The sequence below is a fragment of the Protopterus annectens genome, chromosome 4.part0, assembly GCF_019279795.1.
Source record: "Protopterus annectens isolate FY-2018-M chromosome 4.part0, PAN1.0, whole genome shotgun sequence".
NCBI lineage: Eukaryota > Metazoa > Chordata > Ceratodontiformes > Protopteridae > Protopterus > Protopterus annectens.
The window spans coordinates 473895994-473921598 of record NC_056733.1 but is presented as its reverse complement, the minus strand read 5'-3'; the positions used below and the strand labels follow the sequence as shown (position 1 = coordinate 473921598).

The window sequence follows — 25605 nt, the reverse complement described above, 5'->3', positions numbered from 1 at the left end:
GTGGCGTAAGCCACAAAAACTTGGGCTAGGCTTATAAATGCCTTAGGGCAGATAGCCTAGTATAAACCTATGAACCTATAAACCTATTTCTGGTTGGGCAGTGAGTGCTTGTGTTTGACCTTCCTGACTGGTCGGGTTGCTAATCAAAGCATCTGTCAGGAAAAGATTACAACAAGATTACAGACTCTTGCATCATCTAGGATCACCAAACAGTCTGTAGCCTGCTTCTCATCTTCGGATTGGTGCTACTATTTTGTTTCTGGTGAGAAAAGAAGCAAAGGAGCATTATATCTCAGCAGAATGAAACTATGGTGAGACCAGCACTAGTAGTAGCCAGGCAGTAGCCATTCAGGCGTCTCTCCTCTTGTCATTATTCCTGACAAGCTAATTCTTTCTTTTCAGTAAATACTTCTTGATTTGCTGCTGTCTAACTTAACATCAGAATTATCTGCCTAAATACTTCATAAATCATCAGGGTCTACTTATTAGTTTCCCTTCAAGTGTTTGGTAGTGACCTGTTAAGATGTCATTAGTTTCCCCTCAAGTGCTTGGTAGTGACCTGTTAAGACAGAGACACCCTGAGTTGACAATCTTCCTGTAAAACTACCACTGAAATTTTACCAATACCAACTTGCACACAGGAGAACTAATTTGAAGTGACAAGCACTGATCCCAGAGTTGCACACCGGACACTCCTGACATTACTTTATATTTTCACTCCAACTGTATAATCAATAAAAAAGTGTCTGTTGCCATGGATATGAACCATCTTCGTTACCACCTTTGTGGATATGGACATCCCGAGGCAATGTAGAAATTGCCTCATGCTTACTGACAACGAATTAATTCATAAACAAACTGATATGGTATGTGAGAGCTGAAGTTACACAACGTCACTGGATGCAACGCTCTCACATAAAAGTAATCCTAATATCAATAAGGTTGTCAGTATTACACATGCTGCACCCATCACACACAATTCAAAGTGGACAGACAGGCCAAAATATGCTGACGCACTTAAAATAACCTTCTTAAATCCCAAACATCTCCTAAATGAAGTACATGTAACAAATACCCTCAGCAGCCCCAAATGCACTCTTTCAAAACACCCACATCAACACATACAGTCACATTCATGGAGCGTCTTCTTCTAAGCCCATAAGGCAAGCCACCACACAACCCATCATTTTGGTCATTGGAGACTCCATTGTGAGACAAACTGATGTCCCTCTTACCAGGCTGAGTAAGGAAAAAGTCATAGCCAAGTTGTTTATCAGGGGGTTAGAATCTGCCACATTAAGCATACACTCAGGTCACTGAACCGCAAGTACCAGTATGACTCAGTCATAGTCCATGTGGGTGTAAATGACCTGAGACGTACCTCCCTAGACTATAAGAGAGACATCATGGAGCTCTCAGAATATATGTCCCCGGATGGTATGAGCCTAGCATTTTTTTTTCAAACTTCTTTATTGAATTATCACTTGTGATATGCAAATTTACATTCATATAAAAGTAATCAAACTATATTAACATAAAAAGAAGTTATGTCTTACCATAACATTCCATCTCTGTTGTCTGTCTTCATCTGCTCTTGACTTATGGGTTACAGTTCTGATCCTTGGAACTGATTCAGCCATTATAAAGCTCACGTCAGCCAAAAAAATCTCTCAAGCTGCTAGTCTACCAACAATGCACTTCTCTACATTACCTCAGACCATGGGCACTGGAACCACAGAGCCAGGGAGAGGGGGAGCCCCCCCACTTTTAATGTTGCAAGACCAGTCGGGAAATTAATGAAGTAGAGTTTTCACGCTACCGTGAATTCACATGCAGAAGTTAAACTAACTAAACTAGCTGTTCTTGTTCTCTTATTGCTCTGTGTTACAGGAGTTATGCTGCCACTGTTCTGCTGGTGCTGCCAGAGCTTTGTTCTTTTATTTGTAGGAGTTATGCTGCTCCTATATATATATATATATATATATATATATATATATATATATATATACATATATATACATATATATATGTATATATATATATATATATATATATATATATATATATATATATATATATATATATATATATATATATATATACACATATATATATATATATATATATATATATATATATATATATATATATATATATATATATATATATATATATATATATATATATATATACATATATATATATATATATATATATGTATATATATATATATATATATATATATATATATATATATATATATATACACATATATATATATATATATATATATATATGTGTGTGTGTGTGTGTGTGTATGTGCGTGCATGTACAATGTTCCAGTTAGGTATACCTGGTAGTTGGTGTTACTCAGGCTCAAACAAGAGCCTGAATTCTCTACCCATACCACCACTTGTGATTCAGAGAGTTGAGTCCATAGCTCTCAACTGTCCAGATTTTCACAGTATATTTGTCTCATACTTTTGATCTGTTCCTCTTAAAATTTGTGGTTTTCTGGCAAATCAGTGAGAACTGAATTCACTAAATAATGATAGCCCTTTAAGCTTCAGCCTTCCTATCTTTCAGGAAACACATGGTAACACATAACACTTTATTTTAGCAACTTTCTAAGATTATACAAGAAATATCTAAAATATGTCCCTGGTTTTGGGCCTTTGCCCCCCCCCCCCCCAATACATTTTGGCTTTTTCTAGACTTCTTGTGCTGTGAAGTTGAGAGATTTAGTTGAGTGTCAAGTGGATTTTACAAGGCGCTGAGAGCTTTAGGGGAAGAGAAGTTTAGTGCTACTTATGCTAAGATGTGTGCATTGTTAGTAGAACAACAGGTAGTATACCTGCTTTTGATGCAGAAGGCTGTGGGGGTTCTACTCCCACAGTATGCAGATGGATTGCTGATACTGAACTGTGTTGTACTTTAAAGGGAGTGGATGCTGTAGTCCTATGAATGTCCTCCTTTGGAGGAGTTACCTAGTAACTATGTTTCTGTTATCAGTTTGCCATCCATTTCCCATTGCAAAATGACTAGCTTATTTTTTTAATGTAGCATAGGCAATTTATTCAAGGGCAACAGGCGCTTTATCTGTAGATGAAACAATGAAATATAAAGTTGTTTGCTAGCAACAACCTCTTCATTAGTTACAGATCCCTTTAATGTGGAATAATTTAGATGACTTACTTCTGCAGAGATTTTGCATATTTATGGATATTGGTGGATTGTAATGACAGACATTTGAGTGGCCTTTTATGGTTGAAATTTTCTGAAATGGGTAGTTTTGTCATTATTGGTTCATACATTTTGTTTCATTGTTTACTACAAGACTGTTCCAAGCTACAAATTTAAAACACATTCTAAATGGTGCTGTATTATACAAGGAATATCATTTCATATAATCAGGTTAATACAATTAGGAAGGTGAATCAAAGAACTCATACATGTATGCTTGCTCACAGAATGCAGGAGATCAAAATAGGGGAAGAGACCAGTCACCAATGGAGTCCCCCAGGGTTAGGTTCTGAGACTTTTTCTGTTTGGCATATACATCTCACTGCGGGTTCAAATGGAGGTGAAGTAAGTGACTGTAATACAAGGTTTAGATCCCATGGCAGAAGAGGGTCTTTGAAAGTGGGCTTTAAGCAGATTGTGCCCTTAATAAAAACCTTACAAAGTCTGTGAGAAATTAAGGGTTGATCCCAGAAACCACTGTGGAAATTTGAAATAGTTGCTAAGATAACCATGATAGTAGAAGCAGAAGCTCCTTTACTGAAGATGACAGTTAGAAACGCCAGAATTTTCTCTACTGGTGCTGAAAAGGGATCCAGACCATTGTCAGAGGCCCAAATAGAAAATCGCCATTTACTAAGGTAGAGACTCCTAGTGGATGGTTTATGGGATGCCAACAAAAAAGTGTCATACTGGGGAAGGAATACCATTAAGCCTGTCGACTACCAGAATTTTAGAAAGCAAGCAGTAGCTTGACAGTCTGACGACTGGGATGCACTAGTCCCTGGGAGTGGGACAAGAGATCTGGACCTGGCTCCAGAATCCAAGGGCGATGTAGTAGATGAGGCCAGAGGAAGGGAAACCATATGTGTAGATGCCAATAAGGAGCAATGAGGATCACTTTCCTTCTCAACTGAGCTGCTTTCTTGAGAAAAACAGGTATCAGGGGGAAGGGGAGAGGCAGAAAAGAGACCTAAGGGCTAATCGTGGAGAACAGTGTCCCTGGGGAACTTCCCTTAAGGGGGAATTAGGGTAAAGTAGCTTCTGCACTTGTTGTTCAGGGATGAGGCAAACAGATCACAGCAAGGCTGGCCCCAGCGAAGAAAGATTTCCTTCGCTACTCTGAAGTTCAGAGACCACTTGTGAGGCATGACGATGCATCTGATTAGTTTGTCTGCAATCACATTTGAACTCCCCGGGATGCACATTGCTGTCAGAAAGCAGTTTGAAATTATAGCCCATTACCACACTCAAAGGGCTTATCGACACAATGGGTAGAACTTGGCTCCCCCCTGTTTGTTGATGTACCAGACTACTGATATGTTGTCCAAATGTATAGCTATCATCCCTTGAAGTAAGGCAGAATGAAATGCTTGCAAGGCCAGAAGTACTGCTCTTAACTCTACAACAGTGATATGCCAATTGGCCTTGGAGGGGAACTAAGTGCCTTGGACTGTATTTCAGAGATAATGCCCCCCCCCCACTCCATCTGAAAAGCATTTGTGGTCACTATGGCTTTGGGCTGAGGGGGAACAAAGGGGCAGCCTAGAAGAATCTCCTCTGAGTGCATCCACCAGGATAGGTTGTTCTTGCATCAGCTGGATATGAAAACTAAATGATTCATGGGGTGGGTTAGAATAGTCCACTGGTTTGCAATTAACCATTGGAGAAGTCTCATGTGAAATCTTGCCAATGGAATCAATGTGATCCCTGTTATGGAACCCAATGCCTGCAGAATTAGATAAGCAAGAATTTTGTTTGAGCGAAGAGGAAGGACATGGGATTGAATTTTCTGTAATCTGTGTAGTGGAAGCAATGCTATGCAAGTAATAGTTTTAAGGCACGCTCTGATAAATTCCATGTTCTGAGAAGGGGTTAGATCAGATTTTGCAAGACTGACCATTATGTCCAACTTAAGGGCTAGTTTCAGAATGTAGTCTATAGTTTGTAGAAGTAGATGCCTAGTGGGAGTGGTGAGGAGCCAGTCGTCTAAGTAAGGAAACATTCGGAATCTGTGCAGCCTCAGATGTGCTGTGAATGCTGCCATACATTTGATGAATACCCTGGAGGCTGTGGTGAGACCACAGGGCAGCACTCTGAATTGTAAATAACTGGCTCTCATTCAGAAGAGGAGAAACTTTCTCAAGTGTTTGTCCACCTTTATTTAGTAATACACATCTTGAAAGTCAATAGAACACATCTGATTATCTTTCCCTAAGAAGAATAGAATAGACTGAATCATGCCCATCTGGAATTTTGCTTGTTGGACAAATTTGTTTAGAATACAGAGATCCAAAATTAATCTCCGGTCCCCTGTTTTCTTTGGCATTAAAAAGAATCTTGAGTAAAAAAACGGATCCTAATTGATCTGGTTCCACTTCTTGGATGACTCTTTTTCTAGCCGCTTTTGCATTTCTACTGCTGCTTGAACCTTCTGACTGGGTAGAATGTCTGGGAGTCTTGCAGGTGTTCTCAGATAAAAGGTGAAGGGAATTAGATAGCCTCTGGAAATGATCCTTCACACCCAGACACCAGTAGTGGTGTGTTGTCAGGTGTTAGGGTGTAAGGAAAATCTTCTCTGACTGCTTCCAGAGGTAAGCATCAGGCCCCTCTTCAGGAGCACTGATAGGGTTGACCAGAGAACAAATCCCTGGAACCCTGATTCTTTGGACCACCCCTGCCTCTGGGACGTCTTCCACTATAATTCCCCCCTCTGCCCCGAGAGGAGTCCAAGTCACGTGTGTACTGGAAAGGCTTCTGGGATTTCTTGAACCACATCTTACTACTCCTTTGATTCCTGGAATAGGATTGTTGAGTGGAAAAACATACTTCCACAGCAGACAAGGTCTTTCCATCCTTTTCACACCAGGACAGAGTTTCCTTTACTTTGGGACTAAATAAGGAGGACCTGTCAAAGGGGGCACTGACAAAGGAAGACTTGAATGGTTCTGCAAACTCGCACAGGTGCATCCAAGCATGTCTCTGAATTTCAACTCCTGAAGCTGCTGACCTGCTCACCCCTTCGGCCGCATGTGCAGTGAGCCTCATGGATGAGTTTGAGATTGACTCCAGGGTAGCTAGTTGGGAGGCCACTTTTTCTTAGATCCCCTCAGCAAAAGCTCCAGCCAGGGTATCTGACAGTTCCTTGACCAGATCCCTTTGGAGCCTAGTGAAGTGTGCCAAGAAGTTCAAGGACCTGATGGAGAAGGTTTATGATGCATAGACCTGCTTTCCAAATTTGTCCAATGCCCTGGACACTTGGTTGGGGGAATGGACAGTAGAACTTTCCTTGGCTAGTTCTTTTTGTGGTAGTCGCTACCACCATGGCATCTACTACCAGGCCTTTAGCCCAATGTGGTTGATCTTTGGGAGTAGTAAGGATTTTTTCAGGTCTCCAAGGGGACTGGTTCCACAGAATCAGGAGCCTTCCAAGCCCGCTGAGCAATTAGTTTAATTAAATCGTCAGAGGGTGGGGTCACCCAGGAGGTAGATGGGCATGCACCAAAGGCCTCAATTACACAGATTCCTCCAAATATGAGTTTATGGACTTCCAACCACACATTGGTCTCACCTATCCCATGGCTGATAATTGTACATTAGCCCTAGTGAGAATAAATATGATCATACTATAGATAATTTGAGGGAGCCCATGTAAGGGATGCAGCATTTAGGAACTGCTTCTATCCATTAGTGACATGGAGTACATTTTCTATTACCCATCCTTAGATCCAAGTTGCATTTGAATATAGACAGGCATGAGCTTTGTTTTACTTGAATGGATAGTCTGTTCTGGAACAGTGGTAGCCTCTGTAACAGATATCCGTCTCTCCACAACATTCAGTTTAGATAACTGGACTGAATATTTCTGATGCCATTTGACTTGCTGATGTTCAGTAGGTCCATCTGTATTAGGTCGGGGGATGCATTGTATGCCAGACATGTCACCTTTAAGCCACTGTCTAGGATACTGAGTATAGTGATGAATCTTTGAGGTGGTCCATGCAAGACCTATTGTTTAGGGCCTGTATCTTTTTAGTAAGGTATCTATGTGTGTATTCCAATTGTTGCATGGGTCTGGACAGATACATGCCAAAGTGGGCATTATACAAAATGATTGACCTAATGAAGGCTTTGTAAAGGGGGCCAATAACATCTCTAAATCTAGTCACAATCGGTTTGTTTATAAGCTGTGCAATATAGAAAGGCTTTCTTATGAGTCTGGGCATATGTTGGTCAAATGTTAGGTCACTGTACACACAAGTTCCCAAATGCCAAACAGCTGGGTCACTTCTCAGTGGGCATTGTCAATTTGGCAGTTCCCTGGAGTAGATGACTTCCCAAAGGATATGATAATTTATTTATTGGAGTTTAGTTTCGGTTCATGATTCTGGCACCAGTTACTGTTTGGTACAAACCTTCCTGCATGATGGTTAAGTCATTTGGGGATTCAGTAACTGCTCCTAGCTTGCAGTCATCTCAAACTTAGTCGGCCAAAGCACTTTGGTATTTCCTTTTATTTTTGAGATGTATATGTATATATGTATATTCCTTTTTTAATGGCAGCTTCTGTTCTAGATTCTATTAAAGACTCTACCAGTGCTGGACTTTAGTTTAGGACCCCTCTATTTTTTTCTCTTTCTCTATACTCTGATATCAATCCCTGATAGGGAAGGCAATCTGTAACCTGCAGTCCAAATAAATTATTGGCGTCTTCCCATTCTATCATCTTTCCCTCTCTAGTTATTTGCTCCCAATACCTTGGTTCCTTTGCCAGTTTTCTCCAATAAATTCTGGCCCCCTCTTGCCTATTGTCTGTATTCCTAATTGCAGTCATCCCTATTGGCAGAATCTCCTTTCTCCATTCCCGTGTTGGTTTAGTTCTTAGAATACTTTCTGCTACTTTATGGATATCACATGCTGCATGATTATTGTTATTCTCTTTAAAGGCCTGCATCCAAAATCCCAGTCTCTCCTTGTTTCTTGAGCTCCCAGTGTTTCATCATCATCCCTTTCCACTTTGAATTATAGTTTTCTGCTTGTGCTATGTATATGAGTCTTACCTGTGTAGCTCGGAAAGACCCCTTTAAATTGAGTAACCCAAATCCGTCTTGCTCTACTGGAAGAATCAGCTTATCCCTCTTGACTCTTGCTGTCTTCCCCTCCCAAATAAAAGTCCTTCAGCTCTTTATTAATTGCTACCCACAACTTCTCCTCTGGTTGATAAAAATACGTCTGACCTGTGTATAAGACCTAAAGGAACTAAAAACATTTTAACTGTTTGTATCTTACTATCAATATCCACATAAACGTTTATTTTCTCAGTTTTTGTATTATCATTTCAGTCTCTTACCACATATCCTGAGCTGCCACACTAGAATCACTTTTAATCCATACTCCTAAATATTTCATTTTATCATGTCCCCATAAATATAACCCGTTCATGTGTGAGTACATAGTTTACTGCTATTGCCTTTGTTTTAGCTTCATTAATTTTGTATCCCAAAAAGATATGAAACTGTCACAAAATGTTCCACAACACTGTAATATCTTTTTCTGGTTTTGTCAGGTTAAAAAATATCATTTGCAAATAAAGCCAGCTTTTCTTACTATCATACCAATTATATTCTTGAATTTCTGAGTCCCTTATTTTTGCTTCCAATGGTTCTAAATATAATGCAAATAATAAAGGGGAAAGGGAACACCTCTGCCTGGTTCCTCTGCTCAAGCAGAAATCATCAGAGAGGATCCCACCCACTTTAATTTTCACCTCAGACCCTTCATATATTCTCCTAACCAACCTTATAATTTTTTTTCAGGAAATGCAAATGCATCCATTGCCCTGCTCCTAAAGTCCCACATCTGTCAAATCTTTCTTTGCATCAATACCCACCAACAACACTGGTATTTTCTTATATTCTGCTTCCCTCTGGATCATCAATGCTCTGTTAATGTCAAATGTTTGCCTCCCCTCCACAAAACCACAATGGTCCACACCTATCAGCTTTGTCATTACGTTTGCCATTCTTTTAGCCATTATAGACATGAACACTTTAAAATCATGGTTTAGTACTGACACGGGCCTGTATGAAGCTGGATCTGATGGATCCTTACCCTCTTTATGTATTACGGTTACCACTGCTTTCTTCTAGGATGGTGGTACTTCTCCTCTTAAGATACTATTAAACGAAACCTTCCAGATCTTTATAATTTTTTTTCGTCTTAGCCTCTAAACTCCCACAGGAATACCATCTATTCCTGGGGGCTTTCCTGTATATTAGTTATACATCACAATTGTTATCTCATCTCCTCCTATCCGGTTAGTAATTGAGCATCATCTACTTCTAACCTTGGCATATTTGATTCTTCCATAAACATTTCCATTTGTATTTTTTCTTGATTTTCATATTGATCTGCTTTATAGACTCGAATATAATTTCTGAAATATTTCTAATACCTCTACAGGATCTCGTTACTTTCTTTATTATAGGCTCCCTTAGTCTGGCAACAGCCCTTTCTACTTTGTTGCCTGAGTTGTTGCGCTTAAAGTTTTTGTGCTCTACTATTATCAAAAAACAGTTCCTTAGCAGCAATCTTTCTAAGCTCATGCATATTATCGAGGTAATCCCTTATTTTCTGCCTAGCATTCTGCATTTGATTCTCTTGTTCTGTAAGATTCCCTCTATTCTACAATATTTTAAAATTTGTCAGTCTCCCTAAATAATTTGGTATGAGCCTAGCATGAATAGCTTTTTACCTTCTCCATGGATGATGTCACAATATGAACAAAATATGACTGACTTTAATAAGTGGCTTAGTTTCTGGTGTCATTCTAAGTGGATGCAGTATTTGTCAGCATGGAATGAGATGGTCAACAGAGGACACTGCTTTGTCAGGGATTGTCTGCACCTCCCCCTCTAGACTTTTTAATATTAGCTTAAACACTGTCGCCCCATAGTGCCTTTTTTAGGCAATCCCAAACTGAAAATATTTGACGTAGCAAATCAAAACCAAGAAAATCTAAAGTTGTCACTGCTTAATGTTAGGAGTATAAACAAAAAAAACTCCACTCCCTAGAAGCTTTCTTCATTGTACAGAATGCTGATGTCTGTGTAGTCATTGAGACATGGTTTAAAGCAGCAGTCAGCATATTGGCAATGCAAGGTTATAATGCCTTCCAAACATTCATAGCAGATACTACACAGGCAGGAAGTAAAGGTGGAGGTGTCTCAATTTACATCAGAAATAAATATACCTCAAGGCTGGTCAAACAGGACAATGAACTTGAGCTGCTCTATGTTCAAGTCACCATAGGCAATATCCAATACCACTTCCTTGCAAGCTATAGGTCCCCCTCTATGAACCAGGAAACCCATAACATATATTTAAACTTATTGGAAACACTCAACATCCAACACAATACCATATTCATGGCTGACTTTAATTATCCACTACTAACTGGGAATCATATATGACACTAAAATATAGGAAATACCAGACCACTGCAGATGGTATCAAATAAAGCACCAAAGTTTAATCCACAGAAACAAATTTTTGTACTGTGGATTAAACTTTGGAGCTTTATTTAATAATATCTGCTGTGATCTGGTGTTTCCTATATTTTTCTGCAAATACTAGTTGTTTGGGAACCCAGTCTGCTCATACCACTTTGTACTTTTTATTTGATATATGACACTAAACATACAGTCACACAGATTCCTGGATTTTGTAAATACAAACTCCCTGGACTAGATTGGCAGTACACCAATCAGGGATGCAACTATACTGGATCTGGTCTTCACTAATATGGGAGAGTGCTGCACACCCCCTAGTGTAATGTCTTCTCTAGTAAGGTCAGACCACAAAATGGTCTCCTTTGAAGTAAAAATAAAACCTGGAACCCCAGCTAATCCTGGAATATTCAGGAAGTACTCTAAGGCTAACTTACAACTATTAAGTGATAATCTGGCAAAATTTCAAGCCTCCATAAACCCTGTGAACACCGGGCCCTACACAGAACTGTTCAAAGAAACCCTATACAATCATGTTAATAGCTGCATACAGGCAACTGTACCCACCAGGAAAAAGTATAGAACTAACTCAAACATGTTACCCTAGTGAAATCACAACATCCATAGGCTGTATAACAGAAGGAAAAACATCATGACAAAAATTACAGGGTGCAGCACCCATCAGGATAAAAGCACTCCCAAACTAAGCAAACAACTCAGATTACAAATAAAGTCTACCAAAGCCAAATTTGAGGTAAATTTGCCCTCCCAGGCCAAGGACAACCACAAGGCATTTTTTAACTATGTCCGCAACCTCAAAGGCAATACACAACTTTGTGCAGAGCTATCTATACTGAGACTGAAGATGCAGCAAACCAAATGGCTGACAAATTCAGCTCCAACTTTACCCTCTCTCCCCCTCAACCTTCCCTCAGGAAATACCATCAAATATAACTCCCCCTGCCATCACTAGGGAAAAGGTCCTTAATGCTCTCTCTAAAGCCAAGAACACTACATCAATGGGCCCTGGTCCCTATTAAATGAAAAAGAAGTTATGTACCTACCATAACTTTCCATGTTAGTTGTCTTCTTCTCACCTTCTTTCTTGCTGGTTGGGTTCGGAGCAGATCCTCGGCTCTGACTCGGCCATCTTCAATAGCTTGAGAGCTGTTTACTGGCTCGATGCTACCTCATATCCCATGATGCCTGGCGCTAGCTACCCAGATCTCGTTTGATAAAGCTATTCCAGACATAATTAAGGAAGAATTCTGCCCTAGTAGCCCCTTGGGCCTAGCTCTGAAGCTATCTAAGCAGAAAAATGACACCCAGAGAAGGTTCAGCCAATGAAATCTGAAAAAGGGAGCTCCTCTCAATCCACTAGGATAGGGGGATGGAGGGTGGGACGCAAGAAAGAAGGCGAGAAGAAGCCAACTAACATGGAACGTTATGGTAGGTACATAACTTCTTTATGTTAAGTTGTCTATCTCGCCTTCATTCTTGCTGGTTGGGACAGCGTCCCTAGCACCTACTATCCTGGGTGGCTCATTGGAACAAACTCTTCAGAACAGTGGAACCAAAAATCAGCTCTGTTTCTGGAGGAGATATCTAGTTTATAATGAGAGATGAAGGTATGTGGGTTAGCCCATGTAGCAGCTACACAGATAGATTCCATGGGCAACCTAGACTGGAAGGCCACCGAGGTGGCTAAGGCCCTAGTAGAGTGGCCTTTTGGTTTGATAGATAATTCTTTGTTTCTCAACTGGTAAATGAATGTAATAATGTGAGACAACCACCTAGACAAGGTTACTTTTGAGACTGGAAGGCCTTGTCTGCCCTCAGCATAGGAAAGGAAAAGTTGGTCCGACTTCCTGATGTCCTTTGTCCTATGCAAATAAAAACGAAGTTGAGTGTGAACATCCAACTGGTGTAATTTATATTCTGCCTTGTTGGGTGTGATTAGGAAAAAACACAGGAAGATCTATGGACTGATTTAAATTATTTTGCAAACAGACCTTAGGAAGGAAGGAAGGATTGGTCCATAGAGCGACCCTTTCGTTATGAAAAACTAAGTACGGAGGACGAATACATAGAGCCTGAAGCTCCGAAACACGCCTGGCAGAAGTAATGGCTACCAGAAAGAGAGTCTTCCAGGATAAAAACTTAACGGAGCAAGATACTGCAGGTTCAAAAGGTGGCAAGATTAGGGAAGCTAGTCCCAAATTTAGATCCAATGGAGGAGAGGGATCTTTCACTGGGGGCCTAAGCAGAGTGGTTCCTTTGAGGAAGGCTTTACACAGCTTATGAGACATAATGTTGTTAGAAGACAACCCAATGTGAAAATTCGAAATGGCAGCTAACTGAACCCTGATTGTATCAGAAGCGGAACCAGAATGAGAGAGTTCCGCTAAAAATTCCAAAATCTCGTGGACAGGGGCTGAAAAGGGGTTTATATTCTTAGCCTCTGCCCAGCAAGAAAAACGTTTCCACTTGCTAGCATAAGTTTTCCTAGTTGTGGATTTGTGTGATGAGATAATTTCACGCACAGAGGAGGAAATATTAGGAAGCCTGGCTAAGGTTGGAAGTGGAGCAACCAAGCTGTGAGCTGGAGTGTTTGAAGGGATCGATGCAGTCTGCCCGACTGATGAATCAGTAGATCTGGAATAAGATCCAGAATCCAAGGCTGATCGAGAAGGTAATGATGCAGGAATGGGAACCATATCTGTCGAGGCCAGTAAGGGGCAATGAGGATCATTCTGCAACCCAACGCAGTTGCTCTCTGTATCAGTTTGGGGATTAGGGGAAACGGAGGGAAAGCGTAAAGAAGTCCCTGAGGCCAATCGTGGACTACAGCGTCTCTGGGGGAGTGGCCGGGAAGTGGAAGAAGGGAGAAGAAATTGCTGCACTTGCTTTGGAAGGGTGTGGCGAAAAGGTCACAGCAAGGCTGGCCCCATTTGCGAAAGATCTGTTCTGCAATTACCTGATTCAGAGACCACGCGGGAGGCATGAGAATTGCTCTGCTGAGCCTGTCTGCGATGACGTTGGATCTCCCAGGGATGTGCGTTGTGATCAGAAAATGTTGGGAAGAGATCGCCCACTGCCAGAGTCTGAGTGCTTCTTGACACAGAGGATAGGACCTGGTTCTGCCCTGCTTGTTGATGTACCACACCACTGACATATTGTCCATTTGAATTGCAATGGTCCCGGGAGGGAGACAGTCCTGAATGGCTTGCAACGCTAAAAGCACAGCTCTCATCTCCAAGACATTTATATGCAGATGGTACTCGTGAGGCTGCCGGGTGCCTTGGACTGTCCTGCCCTGATAATGCCCCCCCCCCACCCTATCAGGGAGGCGTCCGTGGTCACTGTGGCGACTGGAGGGGGTAGCACATATGGTCTGCCCTGGGACACTGATGGGGAGACCATCCACCAAGCGAGGTGCTTCTTGCATGCTTCTGTGATCATAATCTTGTGAGATATGGGAAGCTGTTGGAAGGACCACTGTGTGAATAGGAGCCACTGGAGTATTCTCATATGAAAGCGGGCTAGGGGAACAAGAAGAATTGTTGATGCCATGGAACCCAGTGTTCGGAGGACGAACCTGACGAATCCTTTTGCATGTTAATAAAATCTGCACTTGCTGGAAAATTAGTGATACCCTGTGTGGTGGAAGGCTTGCAAACATGTTCCTTGTATTTAAATTTGCGCCTATATAAGTGATATGTTGACAGGGCGACAATGCAGATTTTTTGAAATTTATTGTGATACCTAGCCTGGAGCAAGTTTCGATAGTGTAGTCTCTGGCTTGCAGGAGGTGATGCCTGGTGGTAGCAGTGTGGAGCCAGACATCTAGATATGGAAACAACTGGAATCCCTGACGTCTCAGGTGAGCCGTAACCACTGCCATGCATTTGGTGAACACCCTGGGGGCTGTGGTGAGACCAAAGGGCAGAGCTCTGAACTGATCATGACTGGCTCCCAGCCGGAAGCGAAGGAATCTTCTGGAGCACCTGTCCATTTTGATGTGGTAGTACGCATCCTGAAGATCTATAGAGCACATCCAATTGTCGTGACCCAGGAAGGGTAGAATGGACTGTAGCGTGACCATCCAAAACTTTGTTCTTTGTACAGACCTGTTTAATCTGCTGAGATCCAGAATGGGTCTCCATTCCCCTGTCTTTTTTGGTACCAAAAAGAACCTTGAGCAAGTTCCTGATCTGAGCTGGTCTGCTGGGACTTCCTGGATGACCCTTTTGTGTAGCAGCTTTGAAATTTCTTTGGCTGCTTGGTCCCTTAGATTGGGTGGAACATCTGGAAGGGACTTGTTTGATGGTAAGGGGGGGTTGAGCAAAGGGAATTCTGTAACCTCTGGATATGATCGACTGTACCCACTTGTCTTGTGTTAGATCTTGCCAGGCTTTGGGGTACAGCGAGAGCCTTTCCCCGACTGCCTCCAGAGGTGGGCAGCCAGGCAACCCTTCAGGGATGCTGAAAGGGCTTCTCAGAGAAGGATTCTCTGCTGCCCTGGTTCTGCGGACCCCCTCTGCCATGAGGGCGGCGTCTGTTATTGTTCCCTCCTCTGCCCCTGGAGGGTAACTCACCACGTGCGTCAGGCAAGGCTCCCTGGGATTTCCGGAACCACATCTTCCCACTCTTCTGATCCTTGGGGTATGGTCTGGAAAGAGTGGAAAAACAGACTCCCACGGCAGAGAGAGTCTTGCCTTCCTGTTCACACCTGGTTAGGGTGTCCTTCACCTGTGATCCAAAAAGAACAGAACCATCAAAGGGGGTTTTGGTGAAAGACCCTCTGAAGGGTTCCGCAAAACAGCATAGCCGCATCCATGCGTGCCTCCTAAGGGCAACGCCTGTGCCTGCGGCTCTACTCGCACCATCGGCTGTATAAGAAATGAGCCTCATGGAGGAGTTAACTGAATTCAGAGTCGCCAGCTGGGAGGCTACCTTAGCTTGAGCCCCCTCAGCTGATGGATCTTGGAGGGTATCTCCAAGCTCTTTAAGGAGATCCCTCTGAAGGTGGGTGAAATGGTACAAATAATTCAGAGACCTCATAAAGAAGGTCACTGAAGCAAACATTCGCTTCCCATACCTGTCCATAGTCCTAGACTCCTTGTTAGGGGGATGGACAGATGACGAAGTTTCTGCCAACTCCTTCTTTGGGGCTGCTGCTACCACCATGGCATCAACAGGTACGCCCTTCATTAAAAACTGTTTGTCCTGAGGTGCAGTTATAAATTTAGCAGGTCTCCTGGGGGTTGATTCCACTGTGTCTGGAGCTGACCACGCCTTCCGAGCCACCACAGACATAAGTGGGTCGAAAGGCGGAGACACCCAGGAGGTGGAAGGTCGTGAACCAAACGCGTCCAGGATTACTGACTCATCCTCGGAAGGGGCTAGGGTATTCCAGTTCCCCCTCTGCTTAAGCATTTCAAGGATGCCTGAAAACGAGACATCTTCAGAGGGGGACCCTTCTGAATCCTCTAAGTCGGTTTCTAATGTGACAGACTCAGGGGAGTCAACGTGCTTCCTCTTGCACTTCCTCTTACGAGGTGGCTCCTCTGAGTGATCAGGGGAGGCCTCGGAAGAGGAAGAAACATCCAAAGGGGTGCCCTAGAGCGCTGGTTCCACACGCTTGTGGTCTGGAGGAGGGGCAGAGGCAGACGCAGGCACCATAGGGGGAGGAGCCGATGGGGTTGATCATGGGACTGACTCAGGGGCCAGCACACTCCTCATGACCTCGAAGGCGTCCCTACCCAGACGCAGAGAAGACTCCGGTTCCGAAGAAATCGGAATCCCTCTCCGCTCCAAGGGGGATGGCTCCGAAGCCGATGTAGGAGCCGAGCTCACCTGTGCCGAAGCTCCGAGGGGGAAAACGGGGTCGGACAAGGGTCCGATGCCACTTACCCCTCAGAGCCGACGAGGGAGTCCTGGTGCCCAGATCCCTCCAAGGACGGTACCATGGAAGGGATCGGAGCAGACGGAACCGAAGGAGAAGGAATCGGAGCTGATGGTTCCACGACTCGAACCCCAACGAACTCCGGCTCTGAGCTCAAGGGAGGAGTCGGAGGAGGAATATTTGCAGAAGTGGACGGAGCCGACACCTGATGAGGGGGGCTGGACAACATTTTAGCTAAGGCCTGCGATTTCAACAAATTACTGACCACTCTTTCCAAATCATGATCTGAAAGCCTAGAGGACCGAGAGGTGTGAGAGGACCTATGACTGCGCTCCGACTGGAGCAGAGGTGACCATGGAGCCGAGCATATCGACTCCAAGGAGGGAGACCTAGATCTCTTTTGACTCCCAGACGACTCCGAAGTACATGTTGGAGCCGACTGGGAGAGAGGCACATCGGTTCCGGCTGGACCCGAGGTGGATGGTAGTGCTTCACCCAACGACAGCTCAGAACTAGGAGCCAAAGACTTAGGTGGCTTGGAGGATTTCACAGGCTGAGCCTTGGCCGGTGAATCCTGGGGCTTAAGCAAACCCCGAAGGATTAACTTATTTTTGCACTCTTGCAGGACTCTTGGGCTGAATGCATGACAAACTGAACAAGAGTCCTGCAGGTGCAACGCGCCCAGACAGTAGACACAAGAAGTGTGACCATCTGTCAGAGACATCTTCTGACAGCATGAGTCACACTTCTTGAATCTGGACACTTTAGTATCCTTGGGCATGTTAACAGCAAATATCAAGGTCAAACACGCACACACACACAAAAAGAAAACAAGCTAGCAGGGATAACTAATTAACAACACAAAATTATACAGTTATCCAACAAGCACATTGAAATTAAGCAAAGTCTAAGTATACTAGACAGAAACTATTCTAAAAAGAATAACAAATCTACCTAAAAATGTTTTCTTTCTTTTTTTTTTTTTTTTTTTTAAACTAGAAAGAAAAAGAAGGTTAGCTTCTAATTTAAATGGCTACAGTGAAAGGGAAAAGAGGGGGGAGGGGAAAACTCTCTAAGTAAAATGAGTTTTCAAAAACGGGATACTACTGCTATAGGAAAGTAGTACAGCTAAAGGAAATTTTAACCCTTTTATAGTGTACCTAAATAAGTAAATAAATTTAAGTAAATATCGAAAATACAATGAAAATATACGAGCCTGAGACAGTAAGACAACCTCGCAGCTGAAGCGGCAAACGAGATCTGAGTGGCTAGCGCCAGGCATCATGGGATATGGGGTAGCATCGAGCCAGTAAACAGCTCTTGAGCTATTGAAGATGGCAGAGTAGGAGCAGAGGATCGGCTCCGAACCCAACCAGCAAGAATGAACGTGAGATAGACAACTTAACATCAAAAGTTACAAATCCCGAACTCTAACGAGCGAAATGCCACAACGCGAAGTTGCTTTTTTTTCCCATCGCAGTACAATGAAGATCGGGATATTTGCCTTTTCTTCACTGTATTGCAATCTTGCAGTTGGAATATATATTCAGTCGGGGTGGGGTAGGGGTGCAGTCTCCCACAATAACCTTTTCGAGTTGCGACATTTTCGCTCATGTGAGCGTTCGGGATTTGTAACTTTCGTTCATTTAATAGGGACTCAATGGGCCCAGACAATATCCTAAGGATGCCTTCTAAATAGCATGAAACATGACCTACCAGGCCCTCTGGAATGGCTATTTAACTTTAGCTGCCAAGCAGGCTTCTTTTCTCATGAATGGAGAGTAGCATTGGTCATCTCTCTGCACAAATGTGGGCCATCAAAAGACCCTGGAAACTATAAACCCAAATGTCTCACTAGTCTTATATGCAAAGCCATGGAAAGAATGATCATTGAAATAATCAATGATGACAGGAAAACTCCATACAGTGGACCCAACCCAATTTGGGTTCGTCAATAGCAGGTCATGCCTACTCAACCCAATAAACGTCTTTGAAAAGTTCACCAAAGAAATGGATGAGGGCAAAATGGTTCACATTGCCTACCTTGACCTGGTCAAGGCATTTGACAATACCCCAGTCAGGCACTGTTGGCACACTCAAGAGGTTAGGCACAAACCTGTATGTCACTCAGTGGACACCAGCAGGGTCACAGACAGGACCCAGGAAGCTAGAACTGGGGAGTCCACCTCTAGACAGAGGCCAAGTCACAAGCACAGTCCCTCAGGGATTCATCCTGGGACAGCTCCTTTTTGGCATTTACTTCTCTGAAGTCAAGGCCAATGGTCAATGGTCTCTGGATGACCAAATCTACAGATGATTGCAAATTAAGAGCTGTCATTGAATCCTCACCAACGCAAATGTTCTCCAGGAAGGACTGACACAAACAACTGGTGTCAGAGGCCTGGACTAAAATGAAATGCCAAGAAAAGCATAATATTTTTTGGGAAGTCATCCACTTGTGATAACTATCATATTGACAACACACCCCTAAGAGCTGACTCAGTAGTCAGGGACCTGGGAACAAACAGAGTAATCCAGCCTTTGACCATCGTGTGTCTACAGTAGTGAGGAAATCATTCTATGTTGTGCAACTTATAAATAAGGATATGGCATCTAGGTCCAAGGAAGTTAATGTTTCACTGTAATTGGCATTTATTAGACCTATCATTGAGTACAATGCCCCTTTGGTATGTACCTAAAATTGGAAAGTCTACAGAGGGCCCTCACTAAAACAAATACAAGGAAGTACATAACATGTCCTATGCAGGCTGCCTCAAGGCCCAATCCCTGTATTCTGTCTTTTACAGGCTGTTGAGGGGAGATCTATACCTGGCATACAAAGCATTGGCAGACCCCACTTTGATGGACCTCCTGCATATATACAAAACAAACAGCACCAGAATTACCTGTTCTAAAGACTTAAACCTTGCCTGTGATATAAATAGGACTTGTTGGACAGACAGGTATGTATTCTAGAGACTACTCCTTCCCTGCAACAGGCTCCTCATGCGTAAGAAGCAAAGTTCCTCCCCAACACAACTGATGTGTAACTTGGGCAACTGGATGGGGCACAGGAAATTCATCCCTGCTTTGACATCTATGTCTCCAATGGACATAGGCAGTCAGTAAATGGTTCATTTCCCAGGCCCTGCTTGTAAATGTTACATCTCCCAAGCAACTGCTTACACTTATCAAGGGTACCAGAACTTTTCAGAGATTTGGAATGCTCAGCTAGGCTTAAGGCTCTTGTGGTTGTTAGCCTAGTAAGCACCTATGATCCCTATTCCCCATCGCAACAGCCCAAGATTACAGCATATTAACTTGAACATGCTTTTGCTCAGACTTTCTCCTCTTTTTATACTGTAACGGCTATATTTCTTAAAATGAAAACAGAAAAAAGTACTTGTTTACTTTAGCATCTTTATCACATACAACAATCATTGAATTGCTTTTCTATACAACATGCAATTTATCACAAAATGTTTTATACAAATATTAGGAGCAAAAATTGCTTTACTTACAGTTACTCTTTTTCTTTTACTGTTCTTCCAAACATTAATGACATTAAGTGGGTTATATGCCTTTCAGTCCCCCCACAAGTTTAACACAGTCAACAAAAGTCCACTCTTTCAAAGCCTCTTTTTTCTTGTAAAGCCATACTTCACAAATGTGATTGATGCTTTATAGTATCACAATTACTCACTAATTTCAGTGTTGCTGGTCTCCCATCCCCAGACTCCAGTTCAAGTCCAGGGTATTACAGATTCTTCTTAGTCAACTCCTTTTTGTTCTGCCTCACAACCCTTTCCCTTTGAAACATTGAAAAAGGTTACACTGGCAAATTATCTCTACTGGCTTAGTCATCAGAAGAATGAAATGCAGAGTCCCCATCTGTTTGATGGCTCACTTTCACAGTTTCACAGTTCAATTGCTTACTTGTGCTTTCAGTTTCTCTGGTACAGTAGAAAATCTCATGTTTCCTCTGCATAACCTGTCCTTCAATGCCACCATGTTTTGAAACAGCCTTTCTTGAGCAGTCTCATATTCAAACGTTTTCATTTCAATCTCTGATTTTCACAGTTTTATCAGATCATCTATCTGATATACTCCTTCAATGTTTTATTTATTTTAACCAGCTCTGAGCACATTTGATTTATTTTTTTCTTTAAATTAATGGAACCCATCACTTGTACGAAAGTTGGAGTTTGAACTGCTTTTTGCTGAAGGATTCTTCACAGGAACTGCATTTTAATAAAACTGTCAGAATTACTAGCCCTTATCTCTCAGTTTCTTTTTCACACTGGGAGAGCTGCTGTTGATCATTGGGCAACTATCTTGAAAGTCTTGTGATCCAGTCTACTTGATAAAGATCTGATAGGCTGTTATGCAGTCTGTCTTTGCCTGTGCTATGTAATAGTAAGTGATAGTAAATATGCAGTCAAATCAGGTACATTTCAGTTCAGATGAATGTAATAATACCAGGTCTTCTTAAGCTCTGTATCAAAGCACATCAAGTAAGAAGTAGCCAACATAGTAAAGTTAACGATGAGGCAAAAGTGTGTGAGAACACACACCAAATTCACATTATTGGAGTTATGAATTTTACTATACAGGGGATTTACCCACAAACTTGCATGTCTGATTACCACAATATGATACAAGAAAAATGCATAAAATTTCATTTGTGATCCAAAACTGCCCATGTTCATAGATACTTGCCATTTGATCTGGACAGCCACTGGTCTGAATAAACCAACACAGATGAAATGTATATGGTACCCTAGACATACTAAATATTCCAGGGATGAATCTGCAATCACCCATCCAATTGCGGAGATTTGTTTTAAAGATGGCTAAGGCATTCTTTTACTTGATGTGCAAGGGCAATCTGTTTCAAAGACAGAGGACATGTTAGATTATGCATCTATAAAGTCAACAGGTCCTATTTGTTGGTGTAGGGATTAGGGACATTTCTGGCTTTGTGAAGGAGGAGGAGAGTGTAATAGGGCAGTGTCATCTGCCATGTTTTCCCCCATATTCTCAATCTTCATACTTCAGTTTCAGTTATGTGGTACTCTCAAAGCTTAGGTGCATGCTGGAGCTGGGAACGGGAAGGCCAACTTCTTCTTACTCATCAAGATACTGTACTGATTCAGTACATGGTGCAAAAGTGCACTGGCATTATGGCTCTATGTCATGCCATCTACTTTTCTCCAGTTTCTCTCTGCAGCTACCCGCAGAAACATCATTTTACAGCTGTAAAATGGCACCTAAAACGAAATCGCTCTTGGACTCAGAATAATCTTGGTCTTCCATTTCACCTAACTTAGATCTGCTACCTAAAAAACAAAACTTTACCTGGCAATTTCTTCATTATGTGGTAGCCATCATTACCTACCAACCAACTTGATCTGGGACAAGATTATTACCCCAGAACAATGGATCATTTCTGAGCTCTCTTCTATCAATAGAAATTTTAGGAAGCAATACTCATGACTCATACACATACTGACAGCAAGTTAAACCAGCTCAAATTTGACAGGGAGACCAGGTTTTGTCAGGGACAGGTTCCATCTCAAACCAGATGGGACAGCAATGCTCACAGATGAGATGGAAGAGTTAAGTCTCCACAACTACACATTTAATAAAAAGGAAGAGCAGTGTCATGGAATCAGAATAAAAAAGGTTAAGCAGTCAGGGATTAAGCAGCAGGTGATAATGAGCAGAGAATCCAACAGATAAACAAGGGAGGCCCAAAGTATGGCTTGGTAGTATTACTATGCAATGTACAGTCTTAAAAGGAAAATGAGGTAGTTTGTAAACTGTGATGCATAAGGGAAAGGTGGACATTTCTACTATTAAATAAGCATGGGCCTGTGACTAGAAGGGGTAGAAAACAGAAGTGCCAGAGTATAGGTTAAAGAATTATTATATACCAAAAGAAATAAAAAAATATACAACTTCTTCGCCCCAAACAGCAAACAAAACAAAAAATGTATATTGTCTGCCCAGTGCTTCAGCAACTATGTCTTCTAAGAAATTAGAGATCAAAATGCAAACACACACGCATACACGTACATACCAAATTCCCTAATTAAAAGAATTAATCAATTAACTAGCAAGGGCTTTCCATTTTAAATCTGCATTAACCCCAAAAGAAGTTAACTGTGAAACTTTAAAATGAATTCCCTGGTGTTAATACTTTGCCTGGGGACTTTCCCTACAGTAAGTACAATATGTACAATTTTATAGTGAATTAAATGGACAGTATTAATGGTATTAATTTTAAATGCAGGGACCAGTGTAGCTGTAACACAATGTAATTTACTTATTTAATTATTTGCCAGTGTAAAAAATTATATATATATTGGTGAATCACAAAGGAGCTCCAAAATAAATATACAAGAACATACAAGTGATGTTGAAAACAAAAATATGTAAATACTGTGGCAGAATGTGCTAGCAAATTGAATAAAGATAGTGACAATGTGCAAATAAACTTATGTACTTGGAACAAATTACTGCTGGAGATCTGTGAAAAATGTTTTATTTAAAAACAAAACTGAATTAGTTTTAAAGTTCTACACTTTTACCCCTTTTGGACTTGATGCACAGCAGAATTAGACAGCCTTGTTAGTTAATGGAATAATCATTTTAAATAGTGATTTTTCTTGGCCTTCTCTAAATGTGTGTGTGTGTGTGTGTGTGTGTGTGTGTGTGTGTGTGTGTGTGTGTGTGTGTGTGTGTGTGTGCATGCGCACGGGCATGCACGCGTGTTTGCATTTTATACTACAAGTCCTTGAAAGGTATGGTTGCTGAAGCAATGAACAGAACTATGGGTTAAAAATGATTGGGGAACAATACAGGATGAGTGGCAATCTACTTAAAGGAGAGCAATTAATATGAGGTTTGAGAGAAGAACCCCCCCCCCCATGGTGAGTAAAGAGATCAGCAAGGAAAAAAACCTAAGGTAACAGCTTTACCATTAATGTAGAGGAAGAACAGTGGGAGTACTAGTGGAGTGATACAATGTACAACCACCTCTGGGAAACAATGATAAAGGAAGACAGAATGGGGAAAAGAATAAAGGAGGTGGAGGTGGCATAGTGGTTAAAGTGCTTAACTGACAGACACAAAGTACAGGGTTTGATTCTTATCTTCAACAGAAATCGGCTATGCTTAAAATGGCCCAAAAGGGCAGCTAGCCTATTACTTCCCTGTGAACCTATAAGGAGTGGTATAAGAGAAGAGTGGAAATGCTCATTTTCAAGAATTCTACATCATGGAATAACACCACTGGCCAGTATTCATAATGATAAGGTCCCCGACAAAGTATGGAAGGAAACAGGCTGAGACAGAAGCAAATATTCTTTCCGAAACAGATTAACATATTTATTTATAAATGAATGATTTGCAAGTCTAAAATCCTGGGGGTGAATTTCAGCACACCTTCCCATTTTAACAAAATGTTACGCATAACAATTTATCTAGCTTTGTTTATTCAAGAACAGTACTGCAAACTGTGACACAGGTGGAAGGTTCCAGAACCCCAATGAAAGAAGCAATCAATCTGTTGTCTTCACCATCAGTAGACCGTCAACTCACCCAAGGGGGTTAACTTACAATAGAACAAAATGACTTGCTGTTTATTTTAAAATGACATACAAGCTTGACATTATCAGATTTGCTACAACTGTGACCCTCAACAGGATAAGAAAATTAAAAAATGGCTGGATGAAAGTTTAGCTTTAAGCTATGGAGAACAAAACAGCCTTCACCCTACTGCTGAAATTTGACTGCATTTACTAGTGGATGAAGAAAACTGCATTGAACAGCAGTCAGGACAGACTATATAAAGCCTACCAGACAGTATTAGAACTGCTGAATCTTCAGCTGTATGTGGCAAGAAATGGGCATGTTACAGGAGTTAATCAATGTATTAAAAACAGACACTGTGTGTGTGTGTGTGGGGGGGGGGGGGCAAAGTTTCAGCTAGGCAGTGCTGTGGTAATCTATAAATCTGAACAGCTATTCAGAATGCCAAACAGGAATATTCAGCTACAGTAGGGCCCACTACCGTAGCAGTGAATACTGCGGACAAAAATCTGAAGTGTATAATTTGGAATAAATAATACAATAGGTATACCATGATGCTCGCTCAACAGGAATAATAAAAAAGTGCTGCCTCTCAAATACTACTGGATTACTTTCTTCCCTCCTTACACTTCTACTTTATTCAGCAAGTCAGGAACATAAGGCTATCACTTTAAGGTGAATAGAATAGGACATCTTTTTCTGGATGTAGCAAGAAAAGTGCATGGTATACGAGATATGTATTGTAAAGAAAACAGAAGTTGAGGACACTAGGCAGGCAAACAGTAATGTGTGAATAACACAAAAAGTGGAGAATGAACAAAATAGAAATGTTTTTATAAAAAATTAAATGAGATATGCATTTGACAGCAAACAAAACATTTTCATGTATTTCTTCCTCAGGAACCATGATATAAAGGCATTTACAAACAGGGAAAATGTGAGAATGTGTCCACATTTTGCTCCATTTAATCAAAGTAAGTAAGCAAATTTTAAAAAGCTGACAAAGTACAGTCCCCAGCACTCACCTGGCATCTAAAATTCCTTCATACTCTGCAAGCTGCCTCATGAAGCTTTTGTTTGGCTGAGTGACATTTCGCTTTTCCTTCACATAGTTATAGGCTTTCTCTAAAGACCAACCAAATTCTTTCATTGCATAAGCTATGACAGTGGAAGCAGACCGACTGATACCCATTTTACAATGTACGAGGCATTTTGACTGATTTTTTCTGTCACAAAAATGAGATAATAAAAATGAGATTAGTTTAACATACCTTAAATGTAACCATTATTTCTAAATTTAAATTACAGATGCAAGCAGACTCAAATGAATACAAGTGCTGACATGATACCCCC

General features: G+C 41.6%; 1 protein-coding gene across 2 annotated transcripts in view; it reads right to left on the bottom strand.

Moving 5' to 3' along the window:
• The window catches only part of SSH1 (slingshot protein phosphatase 1), a 1317746-nt gene that overhangs the window by 104764 nt on the left and 1187377 nt on the right, over positions 1-25605 (bottom strand). For both annotated transcript variants that reach the window (XM_044068394.1, XM_044068395.1), the window contains one exon: positions 25278-25478. In XM_044068394.1, the coding sequence (XP_043924329.1) occupies positions 25278-25478 (201 nt within the window). The remainder of the gene's footprint in view (positions 1-25277; positions 25479-25605) is intronic.